This window comes from Sorex fumeus, unplaced genomic scaffold, assembly GCF_029834395.1.
Source record: "Sorex fumeus unplaced genomic scaffold, SorFum_2.1 ptg000047l, whole genome shotgun sequence".
Classification (NCBI taxonomy): domain Eukaryota; kingdom Metazoa; phylum Chordata; class Mammalia; order Eulipotyphla; family Soricidae; genus Sorex; species Sorex fumeus.
In genome coordinates this window covers 33,462,324-33,488,982 of record NW_026606104.1, presented here as the reverse complement: position 1 = coordinate 33,488,982, position 26,659 = coordinate 33,462,324, and the positions used below count along the sequence as shown (strand labels likewise).

At 50.1% G+C, this 26,659-nt stretch overlaps 1 protein-coding gene across 1 annotated transcript in view; it reads right to left on the bottom strand.

Moving 5' to 3' along the window:
• The window catches only part of FHAD1 (forkhead associated phosphopeptide binding domain 1), a 118,990-nt gene that overhangs the window by 11,255 nt on the left and 81,076 nt on the right, over positions 1-26,659 (bottom strand). The window contains exons 20-30 of the mRNA XM_056122915.1: positions 25,231-25,338; positions 20,347-20,520; positions 16,904-17,133; positions 13,134-13,240; positions 10,936-11,095; positions 8,842-8,965; positions 4,487-4,616; positions 3,904-4,028; positions 2,654-2,749; positions 1,755-1,975; positions 949-1,114 (exon numbers count right to left, since the gene is read on the bottom strand). Coding sequence (XP_055978890.1) covers positions 949-1,114; positions 1,755-1,975; positions 2,654-2,749; positions 3,904-4,028; positions 4,487-4,616; positions 8,842-8,965; positions 10,936-11,095; positions 13,134-13,240; positions 16,904-17,133; positions 20,347-20,520; positions 25,231-25,338 — 1,641 coding nt within the window. The remainder of the gene's footprint in view (positions 1-948; positions 1,115-1,754; positions 1,976-2,653; positions 2,750-3,903; positions 4,029-4,486; positions 4,617-8,841; positions 8,966-10,935; positions 11,096-13,133; positions 13,241-16,903; positions 17,134-20,346; positions 20,521-25,230; positions 25,339-26,659) is intronic.

Sequence of the window (26,659 nt, the reverse complement as noted above, 5' to 3'; positions counted from 1 at the left end):
GGGACTGAGTCAAGCAGAGAGATAGGAACTGAGGGCCAGAGAGATCTGACCAGACACCGGCTCTACTTACAGCTACTCTGTGAACTTTGGCAAGTCTCTCAACACTCTGAGGCTTAGTTTCTTCATCTGTAAAGTGGGGATCATTGTCCCAACAAGACAGAACTGACAGAGGCAATGAACCTGAGCATGACTGCAGAGCATGGGTGAAACCTGGTCCTAGTAGATGCCACAAAAAAAAATGTCCTTCCCAAGATCATAGTACCCAGAGCTTCCTTTAGACAGAGTACTCCATTAAATCAGCCCAGAAGTAACTTTTTACTGGTCTGTTCTGCTCTAATGGCTATATTCTTCAAGGCTGTTTACCACCCACATCTGCCTGTTCATCCATGTAACCAGTATCCATTCATCCATCTGTCATCCATCCACTCACCCATCCATCCATAATATCCATCTATTCATCAGTCACTCACCCATCCAACCATCATTCCATCCATCTACCTACCCAATCATCTATTCACTCCATACCCATTCATCCAACCATCCATCACGCTGTAATTCACCAAATATTTATTGGTTGTCTACTCTATGTTCCACCAATTTGAGTGAACTCAAATTGCTATTCTTAGGGAGCACTCATTCATCTATTCATCCCTAGCATCCGGCAGAATCAGAAAAAAGAAAAACAGCAGATCTCACCTTAAAAAGAAGACAGACACAAGTAAGTCTCAGAGAGCTTAAGGAATTTGCCGGAAGTTTACACAGTAGGTAGAGTGAGGGCATAGACACCTGGGTCTGTCTGATGCTAAATGCTGTTCTGCCACCTTGGATCTCAGCGCAAGGAGAAATGGGCCTTGAGCATTCCCAGACCCCCTGGGACCTTACTTTGCCGCTGCTAAAGGGAGCGAAGGTGTGGCCTCAGAGGCTGTGCTTCAAGCAGGGACCTTTCACCTTCTGCTGCCTGATGGCCCTGTTGATCCTCTTCTCCTGGTACAGCTGCTGTTCCATGCGCTCCAGGGCCTCCTTCAGCAGCGCCTTTTCCTCGGCCTCCTTATAGATGTCGTCCTCCAGCTTGGCCACCTGTGACTGGTACATCTGAACGGACACTTTGCTTTGCCTGAGCGTACATGAGAGACAAGCTCTTTCCCTTCTTCTTTTGCACTTACCATCCATATTCCCAAACAAGGAGAGTCTTAAGGTACTTATGATGGCTAACTTAGTGGTCTGACAAAGATTTGGTGTCAGGGGCAGAATGAATAGCTGATTGGCTGAATAGGTGTGGCATGAGGTTGGCAGAGGACATGCGAGTGGCCTCCTCCTAATTCCCAGAGAGGGAAGGAGAGATCCCAGAGATATCCACTGGAAATACGATGAACTATGAAAAGGACTCCAAATGTGAAAGAGTCACTATGAATTAAAGCATGATATGGATACTGAGGAATAAGGTAGCACGTGTCCATGGAATGTCCAAGCTAATGTCCACTTAGAATACAGAGATATTCATCAAAGGTGCAGCTTATCCGTTCAGGGAATTCAGAAAGAAGCAACAGAGCGCTTCCGTGGCTGCTCCCCCAGTCTTGTCTCGTCATCTTCCCTCTGATTTCCCCTCACTCCCCACCTCAATATTGTTATTTCACACCCAGGCCTCTGTCCCTCTGCCCTGCTTCTAGGTGACTGCAGCTATCCTGGAGGTAACCCCCAGGCGGAAGCTGGGAAGGAGAGAGGCCTGGGTCTTTCCCCCAAGACACAGGCCATACCTGAGCTGTTCAATGTCCTTCTCGTATCCTCTCAAAATCTCCTCTTTTCTCTCCAGCCGGCTCTTCATTTGGGTGATTTTATCAAACACCAGATCGAGGTCCCTTTGTCGTAGCTGGTTGACCCTCTCCCTCTCTTTTGCGGAGAGGAATTTTATGGAGACATGACCTGACATATCCTTGATGTTCATCAGACAGCCCAAAGTTCTGCTCATGTCCATGTACTGCAAGGAAAGGGTGGTGCAGTCAGAGGCTCAGCGGGAGACCATGGCTGGGCCTTAAGGAGGCAAATGGCTAGTTCTGTTTCACATCATTTGTGGCAAATTGCAGGGAACAACACATTTGAAAATTGGTGCTCCCTGGAATTTGAGTGAAACTTTCATCCCTGCCCTCCACGTCCATTTACACTGAGAATGAGGGGGGAAAAATGACAACAGAGATAAACATTCATTTGAACTACCCAGGTTTTTTTCAAGAAACTTGACCCTGATCTTTCTGAGCAATACTGGGAGGGTGAATGTGCCTTGCAGAGCTGTTGTAGCACTGTCCCGTAGCACTGTTCTCCCATTGTTCATCGATTTGCTTGGGAGGCACCAGTAACGTCTCCATTGCGAGACTCGTTACTGTTTTTGGCATATCAAATATGCCACGAGGAGCTTTGCCAGGCTCTGCCTTGCGGGCAGGATACTCTTGGTAGCTTGCTGGGCTCTCTGAGGGGAACAGAGAAATCGAACCTGGCTTGGCCACATGCAAGGCAAATGCCCTACCCACTATGCTATCGCTCCAGCCATGTAGAGATGTTATATTAGCTAAATAGGGGTGTCAGATTGGCAAGCAGTTAAACTAGGCTGTGGTTAATGCTTATAACAGAAGACCCAGGGTGGGAAAAAGAGGGAACATACCAGCTTTTCACTGAGATCCAAAGCTTCAGCCATATCCGTTTTCCCTAATTTTTCCAGGAGCAGGTTGGATTCTGGGTTGACAAGACCAATTTGAGACTGAATTTTAAAAAGAGAGAGAGGGGGGGGGGGGGAGAGAGGTATTATTATTTTATTGTGAATTTCTACAACCCAAAATTAAGACACTATATGTTGAGGAATAACGTGTCACATGTCCATGGAATGTCCAAACAAACGTCCACTTAGGATACAGGGATATTTAACAATCAAAATGCTTCAACTCAAAAGTCAAATTGATTCTGAAAATACTAGCCAATAAAACAATGTATCCAAAGAGAGGAAGGCTTTCTTAAATATTTAATGCTACTTAAAAATAATAGTTAATATTCATTTATCTATATTTTCTTTTGTGTGGGCTCTCAGGATCAAACCCAGGGTCTCACATATGCCTGACCAAAGAGCCGCCTCCTTAGTCCTCAGTAGCTATCATTGATGAAGTATTTATTGTTAAGCAGTCCAGTATTTCCCAAAGCGAGCAATACCAACCCCTGGAGAGTGGTAAGTAGTCTCAAGTTAAACTGTGACCCACTTTCTGCCTGTTTAAAGAAGGTAGAGTTTGGGGATGGGAGGTGGGGGGTGCTGTGCGAAATAATTTTCCTTGAAAGGGGGATGTTAAGTCAAATAAGTTTGGGAACCTCTGACTAGACACTGGAATAAGCACTTTGCCCAATGATCTCCTGTGATTTCTCCATCATCATTTTACATTTGGGAACTGGAATCCCCAACAGGTTCAGGATCTACCTATGGCCACATAGTTTACAGAGCTGGGGTTTGCACACCGGTCTCCAGGCTCTTGAACTCATATTGTCTCTCGGGCTTCCTTTCTTTTGGTAGTTTTTGCTCTTCATAAATTTCAGCTTACAGAGAAAGAAAAGTGACTTAGGCAATGTTTTATATTAGCCTGCCGAGTATTTTTTTTTTATAGAGTGTTACACATGAGTCTACCGGAAATTGATCTAGCCCAATGTCAAGCTCTGTATCATTGCTCACTTAGGTTTTACAAACTAAATAATGACTGTATTTCTATTCAAACACTGGACCACTGACCAGGGGTACAGATGCTAACGCCTCGGGGAGGATTTGATCCAAACCACTGATATGCATGGCTGAACTAGGAAACCCTGTTCGTGTCTCTCTCAGGCCCGCCCACTCCCACATGCCAGTCATGGCAAAGGCAAACTTGCTTTGTTTACTGCTCGGATTTCTATTCTTGAGAGAGTTGGCAAGTCAGGTTTTGCATCCAATAATTTCTGGACACTGTTTTCCATCCTGAGAGCCTTTGAATCTCGAAGTGATTCATTCTGTTGGTCTTTATGATCTAGGAGAGAAATAATTTAGACTCAAAAGGGAGGCTTAGGAAGATATTACTGCATGAAATGACTCGAGCTACTGTTTACTGAAATTATCCAAGGTCACACAGCTAAGGACTGGTGTCAGCCTCAAGGGTCAATGCTGAGACACTGAAGGTGACCTGAGCCGGGGATATTCTAGGCAGCTCCTCAATGTGGACACTTGACAATGCTTCTACTGTGGCTACAGCAAATAAGAGAAGGAAGGACAATGTGGTCCTTCACCTTTTCTATGAAATCTTATCTAATATAAAAGCCGGCCCTTGACTCTGGGAGCATGTCTTACAACATCCTGCCAGTCATGACATAGGAAGATAAAAGCTTGTGGTCCTGGAAGATTGGTTAGTGCCCGAAGTGAACCCTTCCTAGAGCCTGCAACACTCACATTGTGAGCACAGATCGGGGGAGCAGGCAGGAGGAAACTGACCTGGTATATAGGACTTCTCAAGCTCTTTAATTCGTGCACGAAGATCAGATAAGGCTTTTTTCTGACGCTGAATGACTTCTTCATGCCGCGACCCTCTGCACTTGGCCCCGAGGTCACTGAAGGCCTGCTCCTGTGGCCAGAATGGTGCACACAAAGCATTTTAGTAGGGACTGGAACATCGCCCTTACATGGCGAGAAATGTGAAAAATTCAGGGGTGGCAGAGACCTGTCATCTAGCACCTTGGAAAATATCATAAGGGGCTTCGGCAGAGAAGGGATTAACATTTTTCAAACATAAAGTCACATCTAGGAAAGTTTCCAACTTTCCTACCCACTTAGTATTACTATAAATGAAAGATCTTTATATTCCTTCCCCATGTCTCCTCTCCTCTCCTCTCCCCTTTCCCCCTCCCTTCCTGTCTTCTCTCCTCCCCTCCCATCCTCTCTTCTCTACTCCCCCTCCCCTCCCCCTTCCATTGTTTTCCCCTTCCCCTCCCCTCCTCTCCCTCCCCTCCCCTCCTCTCATCTCTCCTCCCCACTCCCCTCTCTTCCTCTCCTCTTCTCTTTCCTCTTTTTGGGGTGCAAAGAATCTAACCAAGGGCCTTACAAGGCAAATGTTTAACTACAGTCCGGTCCTCTACGTATAATTTTTTCTTCTAAGCTTAGTTTTCCATTTCTTCTCTTTTTTGGCCTCTTATAAACAATGACATCAAATTCTACTCCAGGCGGGGTATTTTGAGATGAGAGACATTCTTTCCTAAACTCATAAGGATCGCTGTCTAATATGTATCAGGGGGAATTAGATAGATGGTCTCTTTGCTGTCTGGGGGAAGGAGAACCTTTCTTTGAAAATCTCAGAGCCTAGGACAATGATATGCACAGAACTTTCTATGCATACAGTGAAAATGTTCTGTATCTGCTCCAACCAATACTAGCAACATAGAGTTGGGTTTATGAAAGAGACAGGCAAGGAAAGGTTTCCTTCATCTTTTAAGGGTTATGCACCCCTTTGAGATGGGAAAGAATGCAGGTTTCCTTCCTCCTGATCTTGCCACCTCATGTTCCCGCCACTCATTTCTTTACTTTTTTTTTTTCTTTTTGGGTCACACCTGGTGATGCCCGGGGTTATTCCTGACTCTGCACTCAGGAATCACTCCTGGCGGTGCTCAGGGGACCATATGGGATGCTGGGGATTGAGCCTGGGTCCTCCATATGCAAGTCAAATGCCCTACCTGCTGTAGGCATTCTGACTTCCTCTTTATTTCTTTAGACTCTGCTTCAAGTCTTCTCAAGGAGAGCCTCTGACCACCTGATCCCAAAGAGCCACTTTCCGCCCTGCCTCTGCTTGTCTTCACCTCTATTCCTTTCCTCCCTGAATTCTGTACATATTTGCCCAGAATGCTCATGATATCTTGTTCCATATTAATTTCATGGGTCACGTTTCTCTGTTCAGATGTTGGCTTTGTAAGAAAGAAGTTTTTGCTATAGACTGCTAAGTGTCTGGGTCTGGCACAGTGCTGGGCACTGGTGATGTCGAAGCAACACAGAGCTTGAATGAACTGGGGTCAGAAGCTAGAGCCTTCAGGAGCGGGCCCCAGCTAGAGGGCTTGTATCAGGGCTCAGCAGCCCAGAAAGGGGGTGTTCCACCCTTACCAAGACCTTGATTGATGCCAACCCAGGTTCTATCCTGCTTACAGGTTGTGTATATGGTTACTGCTTCTTCTTTCTGTCTCTGTCTCTGTCTCTGTCTCTCTCTCTTTCTCTCTTTCTCTCATCAGGGAGCCTCAGTGGTGCTCAGGAAGCCCTGAGGCCATTACCAGCTAACCACTGCACTCTGGTTTAGTGTGAGGGCCTGAGGACACAGGTCACACTCACACCCTGGAAGTGTTCAGGGGACTCCAGGGCTCTACTCAACGATGGTGGGGGACTATGTGGTGCTGGTGATTGAACTGGGGTTGGTTATATGCTAGGTATGTTCCTTGACCCTTGTACCATCTCTGCATCCCCAGTCATGCCCTTCTGAAGTGTCTGCCCTGGGAAGAAACACGCAAAGAGAGAGGAGAGAGGAGAAAGGAGAGAGGGAGAAAGAGAGGAAGAGAGAGAGAGAGGAGATAGAGGAGAGAGAATATATGAGTGTGGGATTGATTGAGAGTGTGCGTGATTATGTGTGTGTGTGTGTATGTGCGTGTGTGTGTACATGTGTGAATGTGCGTATGTGTGTGAATGCATGTGTGTGCATATACACAGGACTGTGGGGAAGAGCGCAGGAGCTACTGCATTTGGGGGTGAGGCGGCCTCCACATCAGGCTCAGTGACAGCTCTCCTCAGCCGGCAGAGTATGCCTCAATTGTGACCCTGACTCATGGCTCTCCTGGGAATTTGTTTATTTCGAGAAGATGAAGATTCTTTCTCATACAACTCCGAAGCCCTCTGACCCACTCTGGCTCGGAAAGCAGGAAGTAGCCTGCGTGTAGAAAAGCATTCTGAGAAGGAACAAGTAATTTTTCTCTTTGATCTTACAACTTGCTTCCCCCATCCTCCTCAATGAGTCCTGCCTCGTACCAGAGACAAACAATCCAAGCGAGATTCAGTCCAGCAAATCCATGGGGAGCAGGAGCAAGTCTCGGGTGGCCAAGCACCTGGCGCATCCTCCCCTAAGGCGCTCAACAGTGGGCGATGCAGGGAACCAGCCAGGGTCTGGGATTCCCACAGGTGGGAGGCCCACTCCTGGTCCATGGGGCTCAGGGGCAGGAAACTCCTGGCAGCCACTGCTCCCAGTCACCGGAATAAGGAGATATGTGTCCCAGAGCTCTGGACAGGGATGGGAGCCGAGGGCCGCCGGTGGGGCTGCTGAGTCCTCAGTCCTTTACTCTAGCTGTGTGCAGCCCTGGCTCGCTGTGGCTTGGCAAGGGAAAGGCTGCTTAGAAAAATAGGAAAGCAAGCTGACCCATTTGGCCCTGTTTCCAAGTGAAAATTTACATCCGTTATAGAGAGTCTCCACGCTCTGGTTTCCTTAGCAGAGGGGAAAGGATATCCGTGGACTCCAGGAATCGAGGGCCTCCAGGAACCACTGCCCCACACAGCTGGCCAACCAGAGATGCCGGGGAATGCCATAGCTCCTGTCTTGGGGACAGGACAGGAGTACATCCTGGGAGGGTGGCCTGGTCGAGGCTGCATTTGCGCAGGCCCCTGTCCCATGGGTGCGTGGTTGGAATGTGCAGGCCGGCAAGGCTGCTGGCATCGGCACTCTGAGAGAAGCCACCGAGAGACTGCCTGGGCACCCTGGAACGTACAGTTTGGGGTGGTCTCTGGGTGCAGCAGTTGCGGATCTCAGGAAGTGGAGGAGGACATTCTAGCCTGATAGAAGAGCAGAGATGCCCCAACTGTCCTCTAGTAGGGAGCATCAATGCTCGCACATGATGCAGCATTTCAAAGAATAAGCCAGATCTTATAGACTGACTTGAAAGCTGGCCATTAAATCACGACGAATCACGACCATCCTGTTATTCATTGATTGCCTCGAGCAGGCCCCAGTAACGTCTCCTTCATCCTAGCCCTGAGATTTTTAAGAAAGTGCTATATTCAAGGCTCTTTAGGAGAATGAGACCCAACATTGTTACTGGTATTTGGCATATTGTGTACGCCACAGGGAGTTTGCCAGACTCTGCCGTGTGGGCAGGTTACATTCGGTAGCCTGCCAGTTTGGCCATTAAATAGATGGAAAAATATAAGAATCCATGACTTACTTCTTTGTTTGTTTGCTTATGGGACACACCTGGCAGTACTGAGGGGCTACTCCTGGCTCTGTACTCAGGCATCACTGTTGGGTGGGGCTCGGGGAACTATATGAGACACCAGGAATCAAACTTGGGTCAGCTGTGTTGCAGGGTCAGCCATCCCTACCCACTGTACAATGGCTGCTCTGGCCCCTATATGTTACTATTATTATTTTAAAAACATCTCCAAAACCCAATATACAGGGGACCCCCCAGGAGCAATGTTGTCCAGGTGGCATGGCCAACTGCTAAGCTGTGATTTCGGGGTTAGTCCAGTGGTCAGAGAGGCAGGGCTGATGCCTTTCATTTATACAGATGAACTAGTCTGGGGGCTTAGAATAAAATGATTTGTAGGGGGGACGTGAAGAGAGACAGTACAGGGTTTAAGACACTTGCCTTGCATGTGGGCAACCTTGGTTTGATCCCTGGCATCAGAGTACCCTGAGTATCACTAGGAGTGACCCCTGAGCACTGCAGGGTGTGGTCCCAAACCCACCAGCTCCCCAAAGAAATATTTTAAAAGCAATTGGTGGGCTCTTTTTGATGCATCCTTGGGGGCTTGAGTGGGCGGGTTCTCACCTCTTGGCTGCTCATGGAGGTGTCATGGATTGGTTCTATCTGCACAGAGATGTCGCACATCTTGGCCCCTCCCCGAGTCTTCTGGTCCTTCTCCTTGTGCAGCTGCAATTTGCTCTGGGAGGTTCTAGGGCAGAAAGGATGGGTCACTGGGCAGAAGGCTGGCTGGGACGATGCTATTTTGGGAGTACCCCTCTTTGTTGCCCCCCCCGGCCCGCCCCTCTGGCAGAGCAGGAAAGGGAGCCCTGTTTTTTAAAAAAATGAGGACCACACCAGTAGTGAAGCGGTTTGGGGAGGGGGTGGGGTTACTCCCACAATGTGGGTCTGATGGTTTGGTCCTGGGGCCGCTGCGGCCACAAGGGCAGTGCTGGGACTACTCCCGAGAGGTAGGGGGGAGGCATCTCCCTGTCCCAAGGAGTTTTCTTCAAAGGAAACTGAGGCTCCCCTGCCTCAGAATCCTGAAATCTGTTGCGGGGGGGTGTGAGGGGCTGCAGCCTGGGCAGCAGTCTGTCCTTGCCTGGGCGAGCCCACTGTCCTTGCTTCTTATGCTGGGCCTGGGTGCCACCCAGGGTGGCAATGTTTCTTGCAGGGCTTCAGTTTCTGGCACTTCTAGATGCCAGCCCTCCTCTTTCTCCAAACAATCCCAGAATTTGGGGGAATGTCCCCCCTCTTCCTTACAGACCAGGAAAGAGGCACACTGCTGTCTGTCCCTGGTCATGGGGCTGGGCCTGGAGGCAGCTAGCCCTGAGTCCAGGAGCCTGGGTTGAAATCTGCTCTTTAACCACCTTGGCCATGAGCTATGAGGCTCCTGAAGCTACTATAGGGTAGGCATGAGAAATCGACTTTACTCTCTTTTTGGAGGAAAACATAGCTTTCTCTTTTTTGGGGGGAAAGGGATGCTGTTAGTTTGCTGTTAGTTTGTTAGTGTTTGGGGGCTATGCCTGGGGTGGTGCTCTGACCGCCCCCATACATACGCTCAGCTCCTGAGCTATCTACTTGCCCTCCAAACATTATTCTGATGTTAAGAGATGGATAAACTAGGGGTGGAAAATGCAAGCTCGGGTATACTTTCAGAATAATCCACAGGACAAAGTTAAGTTATTCCCTCCAGATTTATTACTAGAATATCAGAAATCCAAAATCACGTGGCTGCACGATATCATATGCTCTTCATAATCAGCAATAGAAAACAAATTATCTAATGATGTCTTTTTGGCAGGTCTGATTGTTGGGGAAAATTCCAAATAATAATGGTGGGTCATTTGTCATAATATTGAATATGATCAATGTAGAGAGAGAGTAAAGTGGAAATCTGCTACACAGGCAGGGGGAGGGGTGGGGGGTACGTGGGGTTCTTGGTGGTAGAAAATGTACACTGGTGAAGGGATGGGTGTTTGATCATTGTATGACTGACCGAGACTTAAACTGAAAGACTTTGTGACTGTTCTCATGGTGATTCAATAAATAAAAAATTAAACACACACACACACACAACCAAAAAAAAAAAAACAAAGGTAAGTTATGTATGTGAAGCTGACTTCTGACCTATCCAGGCTACTTATCTGTTCAATAAATAAGTTCTCTTCTCTGTCAGCAACAGTGTGATGCTGGGGCAGTGTGTGTGTGTGTGTGTGTGTGTGTGTGTAAATACACCTGCATTATCTTCATAGACCTTTATTGGTTTGTTTTGTATTTGGATGGCACCTGGCAGGGCTATAAACCCTTGTCTTCAGTTGGCAGGCAGGCAGTTCAGGCAATTCAGCACAGCCTGGTGGTGCGAGGAAGTGGAAGGTTCAGGAGTTCAGGCAGAGTGGGAAGGGCTTTGAAGGGAGACTTGGAGGAAGTGGTATTTAAACTGAGATATGCCATCAGGATTATTGGGCAGGAATGCCAGAGAAACAGAGAACTAAGCAAAGTCCTGTTTTAATTGACAGGGCTGCCCCCCAATGAGGACACATCATTCATTTTCTCTTCCATTCACTCATTCAATGCTTCACACTGCCATTTGCTACAACCCCTTCTCTCTGCTCCTCAAGCAGGTGGGGGGGGGGGTGTGGTGCCTGGGCAACCCCACGCCAAGCAGACCGTCCCACGTACCTGAGTGCCTCCTTAAGGCTCCGCAGCTCCCTGTCCTTCTTTTCTACCAGGTTGGTCATCTGCTTCGTCTTTTCCTTGAGCGTTTTCAACTCAAGGCTTTGCTGCTGGACCAAAGCCACATTTAACTCCAGTTCCATCTTTTGCTTCTCGTTCAGCTCCCCTGTGTGTGTGTGACAGAAAAGCTGGTGAGGGGGTCTCCCTGCGGCCCTGTCACTGGACATGGCAGGCCAGATCAGGCCATTCCAGAATTCTCCAGAACTTTCTTTACTAACAGCCAGTGGTCTGCTTGGGTTTTTGCCAGCGACTGCCACACCATGCCACCATTAGTTTTTAGGGTACATGGGCACCATGAGGCTTGTGGGGTCTTGCTCCCATAATGGAAGGTGAGCAGACACCCTGGGCAGGGTCCTGCCAATATGCCTGTGGCATTTTGGGTTACCCTGGCTGACGTTCAGCCACCTGCTTCTGCAGCTGTTGGCCTAGAGGTCATCTGAGGCCTTTTTTGGGTGGGGAGGAAGTGACTTCTCTGCTCCTGTGTCCTCCAGGTGCAAGGCTCTGAGCAGTGACGGTGGGGAAGGAGGATATGACCCAATTTGCAGATAGGCAACAAGAACCCCACCACAGGCCCCAGCATTCCTGGTAAGGAATGAAGTACCTACCCCCAACCCTGACCATTGACAACAGTTCTCCTTGCCCTCCCCCATCTTCTGCCGGAACTCCCTCTCCACTGAGAGTTCCCGGGGTTACCTCTCAGGTGAATACCTTCAGTGGGATGTGGTCTCAGGGTCCACTTCTGGGAACTAGCCCTGAGACACCCACAATTCCCCCCCGAATCTTGGAAGCGACTCTACAAGGTGGTAGCTGTCAACACGGCCAACTTCATGAATTCTGAAACTGGGGCTTGGAGAGGGCAAGGAACGTGCCTAAGGTCACGGGACGGGTAAGTAGCAGAGCCCATTCTGGGTCAATCCTCTGCTTTTTTTTTTTTTAGTCACACCCAGAGATGCTCAGGTGTTACTCCTGGCTCTGCACTGAGGAATTACTCCTGGTGGTGCTTGGGGGACCATATGGGATGCCAGGGATTGAACCTGGGTCCGCTGCATGCAAGGCAAATACCCTACCCGCTGTACTATTGATCCAGCCCCTCCTCTGCTTGTTCTTGAGTGTCCTCAGAGCCTCGCAGTCCCCACACCTAAGAATGAAAGTTTACTCCTCCTTGAACTGGGGTGGGGAGATGAATGCCAATGATCGGTCTGGGGAGGCACAGGGCTTGAGAGGGCCAGTAGGCTAGGAAGGACATTCCTCATCCTCCCTCTCCTTCCCCAGTGCTGTGGACTCTCACCATCCTGCCTGTCTCTGCCCTTTGCCCTCTGCCCTCTGGGACAAGGGAAACTAGGGACAGGAAAGACATTTCCAAGAAGCCCGAAGAAAGAGCCAACTCAGAATAGTTAGCCAAGTCTGTCTGCCCAGAAGGGAAGGGAGTCTGGCATTCTCTCCTCTACCCTTCTTTGCTTCAGAAGCCTCTGGGGTGCTCCTCACCCCAGGAAGCTGGGGTGCTGCTGGTGACTGAGCTCAGAAGGGGGGAAATACAAAAGATGCTCCCCAGGCCCCGGAAGTCCTGAGTTTGAGGCCAGTGGAGGGTGGCCTGGCCCGGGTGGACCTACAATCAATCTCTGAACCTTGGCTTCCAGAGATAAATTTTGGTAAAAACCCAAAGGTGATCCTGTTTCCCCCTTCCACAAATATGTATTTTGTTTTCTGTTTGTTTGTTTTTTTTGTGGGGGTTGGTAGTGGTGGTGGGGACTGTCACATCTGATGGTGCTAAAAGATTACTCCTGGCTCTGTGCTCAGGACTCCCTCTTGGAGGGCCCTGGGGCTTCACACATGCAAAAAAGCAAGTGATCTAGCACTGAGCCACATCCCCAGCTGGCCGCTAAAACAGCATTTCAGTGCAGAGGCTGAGTGCTCTGAGGCCGCCTCTGTGGGACTCCTAGAAATGGTTCTGTGGAAACGGTGCACACACAGGACGTAGCTCTAGCTGACACTAACAAGGACCTTGACCATAAGAGAAAGCAGATGACAGGGACTGACCACCAGAGCTTTCCGTTCCCCCCAAGCCCCCAACCTTTCCATTGTGACTCAAGTACATGGTGCATTTTCGAGCTGAGCTGTGGACAGGACACAACAGTCGCACACACCTTTCAGGTCTGACATTCGGCTGTGGGCCTCGCTCAGATCTTGCCTCAGCCTCATGATCATGTCCTGCTGAGACAGGATTTCCTTCTGAGCAGCGAATAAATCTTCTCTGAAATTCACAAAAACAGGCAAAGTCAGTTGGTTAGTTCTCCTCATTTCATCTCTGTGGTGGCCCCAAGCACCTAGACAGGACCAAGAAGAAAGGCAAAGTGACTCTGAATCAGGTAAGGACACTGGAAACAAGAGTCCATCTTTTTTAAAATTCTTTAATTAATCTGTCACTGTCACTGTCCTCCCATTCTTCATCAATTTGCTCAAGCGGGCCCAGTAACATTGTGAGACTTGTTACTGTGTTTGGCATATCGAATACGTCTCGGGTAGCTTGCCAGGCTTTGCTGTGCGGACGAGATACTCTCGGTAGCTTGCCGGGCTCTCCGAGAGGAGTGGAGGAATCGAACTCAGGTTGGCAATATTGGCTGCGTGCAAGGCAAATGCCCTACTCTCTGACTACTCAGTTTTTTTTTTTTTTGGAAGGAAGTCTTATGCCACCCCTGGTAGTACTCAGAGTTTTTTTTTCTTGGTTCTGTACTCAGAAGTGACCCTGACCATGTCTCATGCTGGGGGTTGAAATGAGCTCAGTTATAAGTAAGGCCAGAACTTCACCCTTCTATGTAGTGCCAGGGTTTTAACTAGTTTTGACGGCATACAAGGCAAAAGACTTCTGTACTAGCTCTCTGCACCTCCTCCCTCCTTTCCTCCTCCTCCTCCTCCTCCTCTCCTCCCTCTTCTTCTCCTTCTTCTTCTTCCTTCTTTCTCCTTCTTCTTCTCCTTCTTCTTCTTCTTCTTCTTCTTCTTCTTCTTCTTCTTCTTCTTTTCTTCCTATTCTTCCTTCTTTCCTTCCTTTCTTCTTCCCCCTTCTCCTTCCTTCCCTCCCCTCTCCTCTCCTCTCCCTCTCCTCCCTCCCTCCTCCTTTTCTTCTCTTCTTCCCTCCCTTCTCCTCCCTCCCTCCCTCCCTCCCTCTTCTTTTCCTTCCTCCTTTTTTCTTTCACTTTCTTTCCTTCTTTCTTTCCTTCCTTTCTTCTTTCTCTCATTTTTTCTTTCTCACTCTTCATTTTGGAAAAATGGTATCTGACATGAGGCTAGTGCTCAGGGCTTACTCCCAGCTCCACACTCTGGGATTACTCATGGCAGTGCCAGGGAAACTATGTGCAATACTGGTGATGAAACAGATTCTGTGGGCTCTGTGTGTGGGGGGAGCCGTGGGGGGGGGGGAGCGGCAAAATATTCTACCCGCTGTGCTAACTCTGAGGCCCCAGAAGAATATTCTTTGGTCCACTTGGGGATGTTTGAGGATGAGGAAGGAGAGAGGACAATTCTACTGCTGTGTGCTTACCAGTTTCCCTAAGCCCTGATGAGAGAGAGGCTGGGAGTGGAGCAAAGGTGTTCACGGATGGTTTGTGGCAGTGTGGACCTGAGGACCCAGATTACCCTGGAGTACCTGGGAGGGTGAGGGAGGCCCGCTCCTCCCCCACCCCCCAGGCCTCAGGGGGCAGGATCTCTTGGCTTTCAAAAGGTTCTGGGTGGCCAACAAGGAGGATGGCTGCACCCAGTGCTGGGAGTCCCAGGAGCACGGGGCTCCAAGGAACCACGGGGTGAAGAAGTGGGAAGAAAATGGGGTGCAGATCTGGGACAGGCATAGTCTGTGCACGTATGTGCTGGGGACTGGCGTGCACAGTAGGGCATTCCAGAGCTTTACTCTTTGGGCAGGTAATGAGGTCACTTCGTTTGACTTCACAGGCTTCACAAATCCAGGATCTACTCATATAGCTTTTATCCTTCTTTAGGAAGGCTGAACGTGTGTTTAGTATGCAAGAAAGCAAACTACTGGCAGGTTGCATGTCACAAGGATCTTCGGGATGGGAATACCGTATACGCATATATCTGTGGTTGTGGTCTTGCCCCCTCGCCAACCCTCCCCGCCCCCACTTCCTATCTGAGGAGGAAACTTGAGCAATCCAAGGTGTCGAGGAGCTGGAGAGGTGGTGGAGGAGTGCTGGAGCCCCAATTGTCTCCAGGTCCTGGCTACTTGTTTTTGTGCCTTTTTTTTTTCTTTGAGAGTTTCGGATCAGGAGGTTGGGTGTCTTTGTCTTTCTGGAGTAAACCCCAGTGACATTTAGTAAATTCCAGTGGCATGAGCACCCACAACCAGATCCTCAGCACCTGCATGGTTATGTTCTGCTGGGCCGTGACTTTCTGGATCTTTCCCACCCAGAGGTCATGTTTCTCAGGAAACTGTCAGCATCTTGATGTTCAAGGAAGGAGCAGATGTCGGGACTGGGAAGAGTCTTCAGCTCATCTGGTCAAGCCCCTTCCCTTTAGAAACCTTCTGAGACCCCAGTTCACCCATGGTGTCCACAGATGGGCCCTCAGCTGTCTGTACATGGTTCCTGGGGATGGCCTCTGCCTTGGGCAGCGGCTGAGGAAACAGGCCATCGGAGCATGACCAAGCCCTTCCCAAGGGTGACCTCCATGTGCCTGGCCCGTGCCTGCTCAGTTCACAGACAAGGAAGCTAAGGTCACCTCGCTGGAGCGTGCCAACGAGGACAGAAGGGAAGCCCTCCTATGGTACTTGCCCCATGCTGACTCGCTAAAGAGATGGAGACCCTCTAACAGCACAGAACAGAAAGGACACCCACCACCTCCAGCCCTGCTGGCCTCCGTTTGTGATGTTGATGGGGGTGGTCAGAGAGGGGCTTTCTCTGGTGCTCCCTTGCCCTGGGGGAATACTTACATTGCCGGATTGTACCTTGCTTCGTCAGCGGGGCTGTTCTTCGGTGAAGGAGCCAGTGGAAGAGTCGGCTGTGCTCCTTCCTTCTGGGCTGAATGGGAGGGACGAGCGAGCATCATGAACCATCCCTATATGAGGGGTCCTGTCGTGCCCCTGTGGCTTATGGGCACAGTCACCTCCCTCCCCATGCACATGACCCCTGGCAGCTGCAGCCCTCGTCCTCTATGGGGATCCGCCATGTGTTTTGTGTCCCAGGCTGGGGCTTCCTCCACCTGTGAGCTCATGCACCTTTTCCTGAGGTTCGCCAAGGTGTAAACTCCAGCCCAGGAAACAGGTGGGACAGAGATGGCAGAGGCTGATCGGCTAGGATAGAGTCTGGGGGTCTGGATGGGGGTGGCCTCCAGTGGCTCACTGGGTCCTGCCTTCTCTCTTCCTTTTTCTGTGACCAGAATTTACACTAGTCTCAGGTGATTAGGTGATAGCCCTTTGGTCACTGAGGGAGAATATGAGCTCTCATCTCAGAAGTCCCTTTCAGCCCTGTGGGGTGTCTCTGTTCACTTTGGGAGGGCTCCCGGGTGGGGCTGGGGGCAGCTGGGCTGTAGCTGATGCTTGGAAGGTGTTGACCTTGCTGGAGGTGAAACCTCCTGCAGCTTCCAGAGCCCTTCGCACTCTCCCCAGGCCTCTCTGCAGGCTTATCTTTCTGAGACAAATCCCAGGCGCGTTTGAAAGCGCCAGAGTCCAGAGATGGACAGCAGAAAGAGCCGGGGACAGGTCCTGCCCAGGACATTCCAGGTGCAAGATTCCAGCAGCCCTAAAGCCTGTGTGTCTGCCTGGCTCAGCTCGTGACTCTGCTTAGCCTGGGCCTCAAGAGCCCCGAGCTTTGTGGGGAAAGCAGATGCTGAATGAGCTTGGCCATCAGCGCAGGCCCCTTCTCCTCCCTGACTTGTAGGAAGGCGCCCTCATGCCCTTGGCCCTTCCTCAGACCCACCCAGCTCCGCTTCCTTCAGCGTGGCAATCTCGTCTTCGATCTTCCTGTGGTGCTCCACCACCCGGTGGAGCCTCTCCTCCAGGTTCACGATAGTCTGTGAGTGCTGCTTGATCTGCTCCTTGTACTCCAGGATCTCCTCTTCGAACCCGTGTTTCTGCTCCTCCTGCTGCTCCTGTAGGACCCGGATGGTCTGCTGCTGCAGCTGTATCCGCTCCTCCACAGTCACCTGGGGGGAGGCAGGTGCACAGTCCGTCAGCGGGACTGGGCGGGGAGGACAGCCAAGGGGAACGGTCTGGACCACCACCCAGAGCCTTCGCCTCTGCTGCTTCCTCTGCCTGGTACCTTCTCCCTTGCCTCCTTAGGCCACTGCGCTTTCTCGGGAGTCTGGTTTTGGATTCCACCTCACCTCCTCAGAGAAACCCTCCCTGCTTATCTGTGGACCCTTTGTTTCCCACCACCCTCGTTTCTTTCCCTGCAGGCGCTCAGCATCACCTATGAATGATCTCCCTGCTTTGATGAACAGCTCCAGAGGGAGCAGAAGTATCTTTTCTTTATCCATATACTCGTAGCATGGATGCCTAGATACTTGCCACAGCATCTAGGCCGTGCTATTCAAGGAATAGTCACTGCTTCCATGAATGAACTATTTTATAAGACCAAAAAGGATGCAATTGTAATTTGTGTATGTGTGTGTGTGAGCACTTAAATGGTGCTCAGAGGGTCTGGGGGCTGCTCCTCAGTCAGCTGGGCCTGTGGATCAATGCCAAGGCCCTAGATGTGGTGCTGCTCAGGCCCCGGAGTAGCAGGGACCACCAGGGCAGGGCCAGGAAGTACCTGGGATACAGCCTGGGTGCATGGTTCCCTGGATGAGTTTCCTGGCCTTGTATTTCTTAGAAACAGATTGCAGGTGATTCCCAGATGGTGAATCAGACCCTTCCCAGGTCTGATTTCTGAGGTTGTTTCTACTTCTCATTTCTGAGGTTCTTTCTACTTCTTCCAGCTCAGGGGGCTGCATCTTGGCTCCTGCTCCCCACCACCTCCTGACTGACTGCCCCTTCTGCTCCCTCTCCCCCATGCCATACTCCTGCACCCTCTTGCCAGCTGGCATGATGGGCCTTGGCCTTGGACTTTCTCCTAGAGGACATTCTTTGTTTGAGAATCTCAATTTCAAACATCATGCCAGTGGGGCTGTCTTCAAATTTATTTGATTTGATTATTTTGGGGGGCCCACACCCAGGAGTGCTCAGGCATCACTCCTGGCAGTGCTCAGGGCTTACTCCTGGGTCTGTGCTCAGGGATCACTTCTAGAAGTGCTCAGAGGGCCATATGGAGTACAGGGGATCAAAACTGAGCCACCTGCTTGCAAGGCAAACACCCCACCCACTGTTCTATTTCTCTGGCCCATCTTCCAAATTTCTTTTTTTTTTAAATTTTTATTAGAGAGACACCATGAGGTACAGTTGTAGACTTACAAATTTTTGTGCTTGGGTTTCAATTATACAATGATCAAATACCCATCCCTCCACCAGTGCCCATTTCCCACCAATAGGCACTGGTGGAGGGATGGGTATTTGATCATTGTATAATTGAAACCCAAGCACAAAAATTTCAAATTTCGATGTCTTATCTTGCTTTCTCCCTTTAATCTAACAACATGCCAACACAAACTCAGGATGGAATCTAGGACTTTATTTGTGCAAGGCAAGTTCTCTACCACAGAGACACGTCCTTGGCCCCTAAAAGCCTGGGCACTTTGGAACTCTGATACTGCACCCCGGTCCATCTGCCCATCAGTGTGCTGTCCGCATGCCCTCTGGTTGCCCCTTTGGAAGCTCCTCTGCCATCTCCCTCTCCTCAGCACTCCTGTCGAAGTTTTTGAGTCTCCTTCCTTCCATCTCTCTCACATCTCTCGTGACTCCTTCCTCCCCACTCGTCTGCCGTTCCTGCCATCTAGGTGCTTAACGATTTGGAGCTATAGCGACAGTCAGCCAGGCCTGAGCCTGCAATCTCTACAGCCCCTCCAGTCCCTCTCTAACTGCGTCTGTGTGCTTCTGCCGGAAGAACCCCTGCTGCCCCATAGACCCCTCGGTTGTGAATAAAGGACAGCCCTGAGCCCTGCTTCTGAGCCTTCAAGGGCTGAGCCCAGACCTGACAGCTTTCCCCTTCTCTTCCCTTTGTAGCCGTGGTGATGACTGGGGGTGGCGTGGGGGAAGGACACATGTCTTTGGTTGTGGTGTTTGCACACACTTATCTGGGAAGCACTGAGGCCGTGAGCGCTGCGTTGTGGCACTGGGGATCACAAACAGCAGTGTTGTGGGATTGCACTAGGTGTGTAGGGCTGGAGTGATAGCACAGCAGTAGGGGTGTTTGCCTTGCGCGCAGCCAGTCCGGCCGAGCAGGGTTCGATTCCTCCGCCCCTCTTGGAGAGCCTGGCAAGCTACCGAGAGTTATTCAATATGCCAAATACAGTGACAACAAGTCTCACGATGGAGACGTTATTGGGCCCGCTCAAGCAAATCGATGAACAACAGGAGGACAGTGTGTGTGACAGTGTGTAGGAACCTGAGGCCTGCAGGGCTGGCTCCCCATGACTGAGCTATCCCTGGCCCTGCCATCCCCGCCTCCCCCTTGCCCAAGTTAAAACTTTAGAACAGGGCCTGAGAGGTAGCACAGCGAGTAGAGGGTTTGCCTTGCATGCAGCTGACTGTGGTTGGAATTCTGACACTCCACCTGGTCCCTAGAGAACCACCAGGAGTGAACCCTGAGCACAGTGCCAGGAGTAAGCCCTGGGTATCACCAGGTGTGGGCCCCCCCAAAAGGGAAAGAAACAAAACACCACCAGAAAAGAAAAAAAACCTCAAAAAACAAAGAAAAACCTTTAAAGCCTGATTTGAAAGTCTCTGGAGGGGAGGTGGTTCTAAGGGCTGAGCACATGCTTTTCATGCAGGAGGCCCAAGTTCCTGTGACTGACACTGAAACTCTTTCGGAGAAACATCTGAGCACTGAGCCAAGAGCAACCAATGGGCACCGTGAGGTGAGGTTCAAAAACAAAAACAAACTGGAAAACCAGGCTGATGACTGTATCCCCTGGTTTCTCTGTCCTGCAGCCCAATCCCATGAGGTTCCTGCCTTGCAATGCCCCAGAAGGCTCTACAGAGAGGACCTCCTAGCCTCCCTCTAAGCAGCGAGGCTCTACCTTTCCTTGTAAACCAACTCTTGGCACCCGGGGGAAGGTCTGGAGACCTTTCGGGCTGTTATAACCGAGGAGCAGGGTATTACTGGCATCTAGTGGGTTGAGGCCAGGGGATGACTTGCCGTGTTAGTCTGGCCCCATAGAGCTTATCGAGGCAGAGACTCTGGCTTCTGAGTCACAGACACGCGTGCTCAGGCTCTGCCGTGTTGCACTGAAAGAAAACCCTCTGGCCCTGCCCCAACTTACCAACTGTGTCCTTGAAGTTTCCAGCTCAGCTAATGTTTCATTTAATTTCTTGGCAAGATTGTCCGCTCTTAGACTCTCAGCCTTCTTGGCTCTCTTTAATTCTTCTATCAGGGCCAGCGTATCGCTTAATTTATTATTTAAAATATCCTCTTTCTGTTCCTTTAAGTCTATTTCCTAGACAAATAGAAAACATCGAATGAGCAGAAATTCAAAAATGAGTATTTTGCCCTTGCCCAACTCTCCCCATTTTCCGAGGGGAGCTGAACTCTATTAGAATAGAGACCCTCCTGCTGAGTCTCTCTCTCTTTTTTTTTCTTTTTGGGTCACACCTGGCGATGCATAGGGGTCACTCCTGGCTCTGCACTCAGGAATTACTCCTGGCGGTGCTCGGATGACCATATGAGATGCTGGGAATCAAACCCGGGTCGGCTGCATGCAAGGCATATACCCTACCCGATGTGCTATCGCTCCAGCCCCTCCTGTCGAGTCTCAACACAGAATCCACTCTCTCTCAGGCAGGTGCCAATGATTATGGCACACTTTTTTAGATTCAGCTGAGATCTGTCTCCTTGTGATTTCTGGTCGCTGAGCTCAGCTCTGTCACTTGGAGCTCATTGAGTAAGTTTTATTTCTCTTTTATGAGACAGACCGTTAAATATTTGAGGAGGGCTGTCATCTCTCTCAATTTGTTTTCCAGGATAAATGTGCCCAGTTCCTTCATCCCTTCATTTCATGGATCTCCCTCCACTGCCCTCTATCATCTCTGCACTGAGATGACACCTCCCCCACTTTTCTCCGAAGCTCCCCACAATGGGACTTGAGTCACCATGTCCTTGAGTGTCGCAAATCTCTCAACCGTGAAGCCAGATCTCTCAGTCTTGGATTGCCAGGAGTCATTCTCTTTGTTCCTCAGATAACGGAATGTGGGTACTGCAAGGGATGCTGGGCTGGGGCTTTTTGTACTTTATGTACTGATTTTAAGGCTGGAGTGATAACACAGCGGTAGGGTGTTTGCCTTGTGTGTAGGCAGTCTGGCAGAGCCGGGTTCGATTCCTCCGCCCCTCTCGGAGAACCTGGCAAGCTACCGAGAGTATTCAATATGCCAAATTACCTTTACAATTACAAAGGTAATTACCTTTAATTACAGTAACAAGAAGTCTCACAATGGAGACATTACTGGGCTCGCTCGAGCAAATCGATGAACAACGGGAGGACAGTGTTTTAGGTTGAGGGCCAAACTGCAAGCCACACCAAGAGAAAGGCACAGAGAATTCCTGGGTATTCCCTAGCATCCTCCCTCCTTAAAGCACTACATTTATTAATTAACACTGCCTATGAGTCTCAGGACATCCTTATCTGCCGGCCCAAAAACAGAACCTCCAGTCAACTGGCTGTACCATGAATGGGTTTAGACACAAGTCTGACATAAGCTTTACAGGAACGTTGCTGCCCAGAGCGCCTGTGAACCTCCCATTCATTCCTCTCCTGATTGGTACCATAGCTTTGCCCTCACCAGAATGTCACAGTGTTTGAAGCACACAGTATGAGTTGCCTTTTCATGAACGTTACTTAATCTGATAGAAAATAGGTTCTTGAGTGCCATGCTGGGCATTCTGAGACTCTGTTGGTGGTAAGGTAAAAAAAGGTGTGAAGAAGACCTTTCCAGGGGTGGGGGCGTCCATTTGGGAACACATCTTCATGAGCCTGAATGTCTTCAAACCCTGGGGCTCAGTGGTTCCACTCTTGGAAATTGGTTAGCAGGGAGCAGGCACACACATGCACAAAGATTGAGGCAGGGAGGGTGTGTGCTGTTCAACCAAACATTGTTTACTCTGGAGAAAAATGAGAAATAGCCCCAGTGCTGACCACCGGGGAAAGGTAAATAAATTTGGGCTCACCCGATGTAGCATAAACCCAGGTCATCCATTGTGCGGCTGGAAGCATGTTCACTAATGTCCAAACAGTATTCTGTTTACGCAAAATATTCGGTAGAAAAGGAGCCTCCAAATCAGCATGTTTCATATCACAACGCAGATCATGTTGTAATAAACCAATCCGTGCTTGCATCTATGGTAATGATTAATGAATGTGTGTGTGTGTGTGTGTGTGTGTGTGAGTCTGTGTGTCTGTGACTGTGTGTGTAGTCTGGGATCTGGCAGTATGTCACCCGTGGCAGCTCTGCTCTGTGTAATGGAAGTTGGTGCTGTTTTGCTTTCTAGTGATTTTCTATATTTCCCAAAATTTCTCTTAATTTCCAGAATAAACACAGTAAACAGGGACACTTATTTCAATACCAAAAATATTTTTTTTTAAAGTATACCACGTTACCCCATCTCTCCTCTAGCCTCATCTGGGAGTCACCTTCCCCTCTTTATCACAACCTTGAGTACCCTTCATTCCTCCTGAGGTTCTTCACTTTGCGTTACTGTTGACAAGCCCCACTGTGGACAGAACATGGCTCTGGCCTAAGGAGAGGCTGGCGATGACAATGGAAGGCATGGTGCAGAGCAGCCCATCACGTCAGCTCACCACCCAACATTCCAGGGGCCGAGGTGCTTCTCTGTAGGAAATGAGGCTGCCCCAGGGAGTCACCTGCTGCCTCCCATCTCCACTCTGGCAGCTCACTCTAGTGCAGAATCAAGCCCACTGCTGACATAGATCTGATCTTATTTTCTTCTTAGATTTTTGGGGTTTTTTTGCGGGGAGTCATCACATCTGGTGGTGTTCAGAGATTAACTCCTGGATCTGTGCTCAGGGATCACTCCTGGTGGGACTCAGTGGACCATATGGGATGCCGGGGAACAAACCTTGGGTTGGTCGCATGCAAGGAAAGCATCTACCTGCTGTACTATGACTCTGGTCCAGTCTGAGCTATTGTCCCTCTTGCTCTCCCCTATCTCATATATAAAACCTATGTTTTGTTTTGGGTTTTTTTTTCTTTTGTCTTTGTGGATGAGATCAATCCTTTGCTGGCTCTTCTGCATAAACAAGTAGAACAGCATTCAAATAAGCAACTGGCCTGCTCATTTCTTTTCCCCACACTTCCCAGATTTCCGATATGCAAGCTGCCTTGAGGACTGTCACAAGACCTTGTTATCTCATGTCACACTGCCCTTAGGCTGTGGGTGAGGAGGGAACCCACTGTCCTTGGGCTGTAGGTGAGGAGGGAGTCCTCTGTATTAGGACTCTGGAGCCAGAATCACAAACAGTCCTGTTTCCAAGAGTAGTTGGTCCACTTTGGTCTACTGAACTGCAACTGGACTCTCCTTTCACTTTAACTGCCAGAAAACTGGGACCCATTCATTGAGTTCACTATGCCCACTTGTTCCCCATTAGCCTTTTGGGGGCGTTGGTTTTGGGTCACACCTGGCGATGCTCAGGGGTTACTCCTGTCTCTGTGCTCAGAAATTACTCCTGGTGGTGATTGGGGGACCATGTGGGGTACTGTGGATTGAATCTAGGTCAGCTGCGTGCAAGGCAAGTGCCCTACCTGCTGTACTATTGCTCTGGTCCTCATTCACTACCCCTTAGTCTTTTCCTCATTCACTTTTCCACTCCTCTTAAAATTTTAAATGATTTCTCCTTTCCTCCTACTCCTGATTGAAGTCTCTCTCCTTTCCCTCCCCGCTTCTCTACTTTTACTTTTCTTCTCTCTTTTCTTTTCCCAGGCCTCACACAATGCAAGGCATATACTCTACATGGACCACCACCTTTCCCTTCATTAAAGTATTTCACAAAAGAGCCACTGGGAGTCAGCTGGCGAATGGGCTTTATGCAAACACAGGGCTTCTCTAGGCTATCTCTGCCCCACAGCATTATGCCATGTGCCCAGTCTGCCCACCGAGCACCAGCCCCAGACACAAAGTCCATGTCGGACATCGCTTCTCCTCACTTGCTGAGTGTGTCCTACGCACACTCTAGTTGGACAGGACCCCTTTTACAAAAAAAGGAGCAAGAGGAGGGGGCTTGACCTGTACTAATCCAGATGTGCATTCCTGGTGCTGCTTTCCTTCCTACGAAGTCACCCCAAGTGCCCTAGTGTCACTTAGTTGTCTATGAAAATGCAAATGCCTGAGTGGACTCCACAGTGAATGAGCACAGGGCAGGTTTAGGAGATGAACGTTTAAGGTAAAAGTCTCCTCGTGATGGTCCACATGCTGATCTTTGAGAATCTTTGAAGATTGATGTGACTAGAGTTAAAGATCTTTTGGACTCCACTGGGTCTTGAAAAATCCTTCAAAGCTGTATTTTGCTCTGTTTCTGTGCAACCCACTCTTTCCTGGTTGTATGCTCCTTGGCCTGGGCATTTAAGATAGGGACTATTGTGTTTTCCTTGTAACGCTGAGATCCAGGAGCAGCGAGTGACATCCTGCAGTTAGGAGGCGTCGCAACTACACAGCTACAGAGGAAGGCAACTTCCTTCTACTGCATCTGCGCTTCCACGGAATGCTGGCTGATTAGGATGGGCACGATCATGATGACAAGTTCTGCTGCAGACATCTAGGGGCTGAGAAATTCAGGTGCCCAGATCCTGACAGCCCTCTTTTATCCGCAGACAGCCGAGCCCACACAAAGCTCGGGTACACCAGAGGGAGAATGGGTGGCCATAAAGGGTTCTGGGCTCCAATCTGTCCCTTCCACTTCCCAGCCATCTGCTGGCAAGAGCAACCATGAATGAATGAAAGAAAGCAGCCCACACAGGCAGCAGGCGCACAGTCACAGGGAATGTTCTAGGTCGAGTATGTTAGCCATCAGCCTTGGGGGCATTCTTCTGTGTTTCAAGAATGGGAAGCCAAGTAAGGTGCTCCTGTCCCACAGCCTGAGCTCCCTGCCTGAGCCTGGAATCCCACTGCCGTGGGCACCTTTCCAGATGAACCCACATACCTCTTTCTGCTTGGTTAAGCGGTTCTCCAGATCTTGCACCCTCTTCTTCTCCTTCTCGATGGCCTCCATCGCTCTGTTTTTCTCATAGGCGATGCTGCTCTCCTCAATCTGGAAGGCAGTGATGCACAGTTTGAGGGCAGGGGGCAGGAGGGAAACAGTGCCAGCGCCCAGGGAAGAAGACAGGATGAGTAATCCTGTGACTCAGGGCTGAGGGGAGAAAGCTCAAGAGATAGGACTCCCCCACCCCACCGCCCCCGGGTGGGAGATGAGACTCCTGAGTAGGGGGGGAGGGTGGGCAAGAGCCTGGGAGGTGGGGTTTCATGCCCTTGAGGTCCGTATTGAGGAAATAACAGCTGCAGACAGTGTTCCTGTCGCTAGCCCGACTAATCCAGTTCTGTTGGTACCCGGTGGCCCCCTTGGAAGTACCTGGGTTTGGGGGGAGGGGGGGTAGAGGTGGTGATCATCCTTCCTGTCTCAGCAGGTTACAACAACACTGAGACTGGGCTGGGGGGCTGGCGTGTGTCTCCAGCCTACAAAGATTTGGATTCAAAAAACAGATGTCGGGGCTGGAGCGATAGCACAGCAGGTAGGGCATTTGCCTTGCACGTGGCCGATTCCCAGAATCCTATATGGTCCCCTGAGCACCACCAGCAGTAATTGAGTAAATGCTGAGTTCATGAGCCAGGAGTAACCCCTGTGCATTGCCAAAAAAGGTATGACCCAAAAAAGCAAAACAAACAAACAAACAAAGACAGATGTCCAGGACAGTGTGGCACTTTAACTGTCTCCTTGTTGGAGACACTGTCTCCTTGTTGGCTGGCACGTCACACATGGAAAGGGGAGAGAGGAAGGAGCTGAGGTCAGCCTTGCCTACAGCAGGCCACAACCAAAGTGTGAAAGTCCCCCAGTCATGCTCCCAAACACAATTTAGGAGAAACTATGGAAATCTGTGCATACACCAGGGAGGATGGCCTGGAGGGGCATGCACTGAGATGCGGCCATGTGGAAGGGTTAGGATCATGTGGCCTGTTCTCACCCCAGCTTTTCACTGGTCTCTGTCTTGGCCATTATCAGCCAAAAAATAGTGTCCGGTGACAGTGGTCACAGGGAGGCTGTGCAGGGTGGGGAGGGGCTGTGAGAGGGGTCCTGGGGCAGGGGCCACCTTCCTAATGTGGTAGCCAAGTCCGTGGCACCCTCGACCCTCTCCTGCTCCCATGCCCCGGCCTTGCACCAAGGGCTCCTCACTCCTCTGGGCTCCAACTCAGCGCCCTGAAGGGGCTTCCCCATGGTCAAGTCCTCCCAAGACTGTCCAGACCCTGCCCTGCCTGTCCCCTTCCACCAGCCCCCCGGGCAGGCCGATTTCCCATCCTTTAGGGCCCGTGGCTGGCACGTCACACATGGAAATGAGGAGGAGGACGCTGAGCACTCT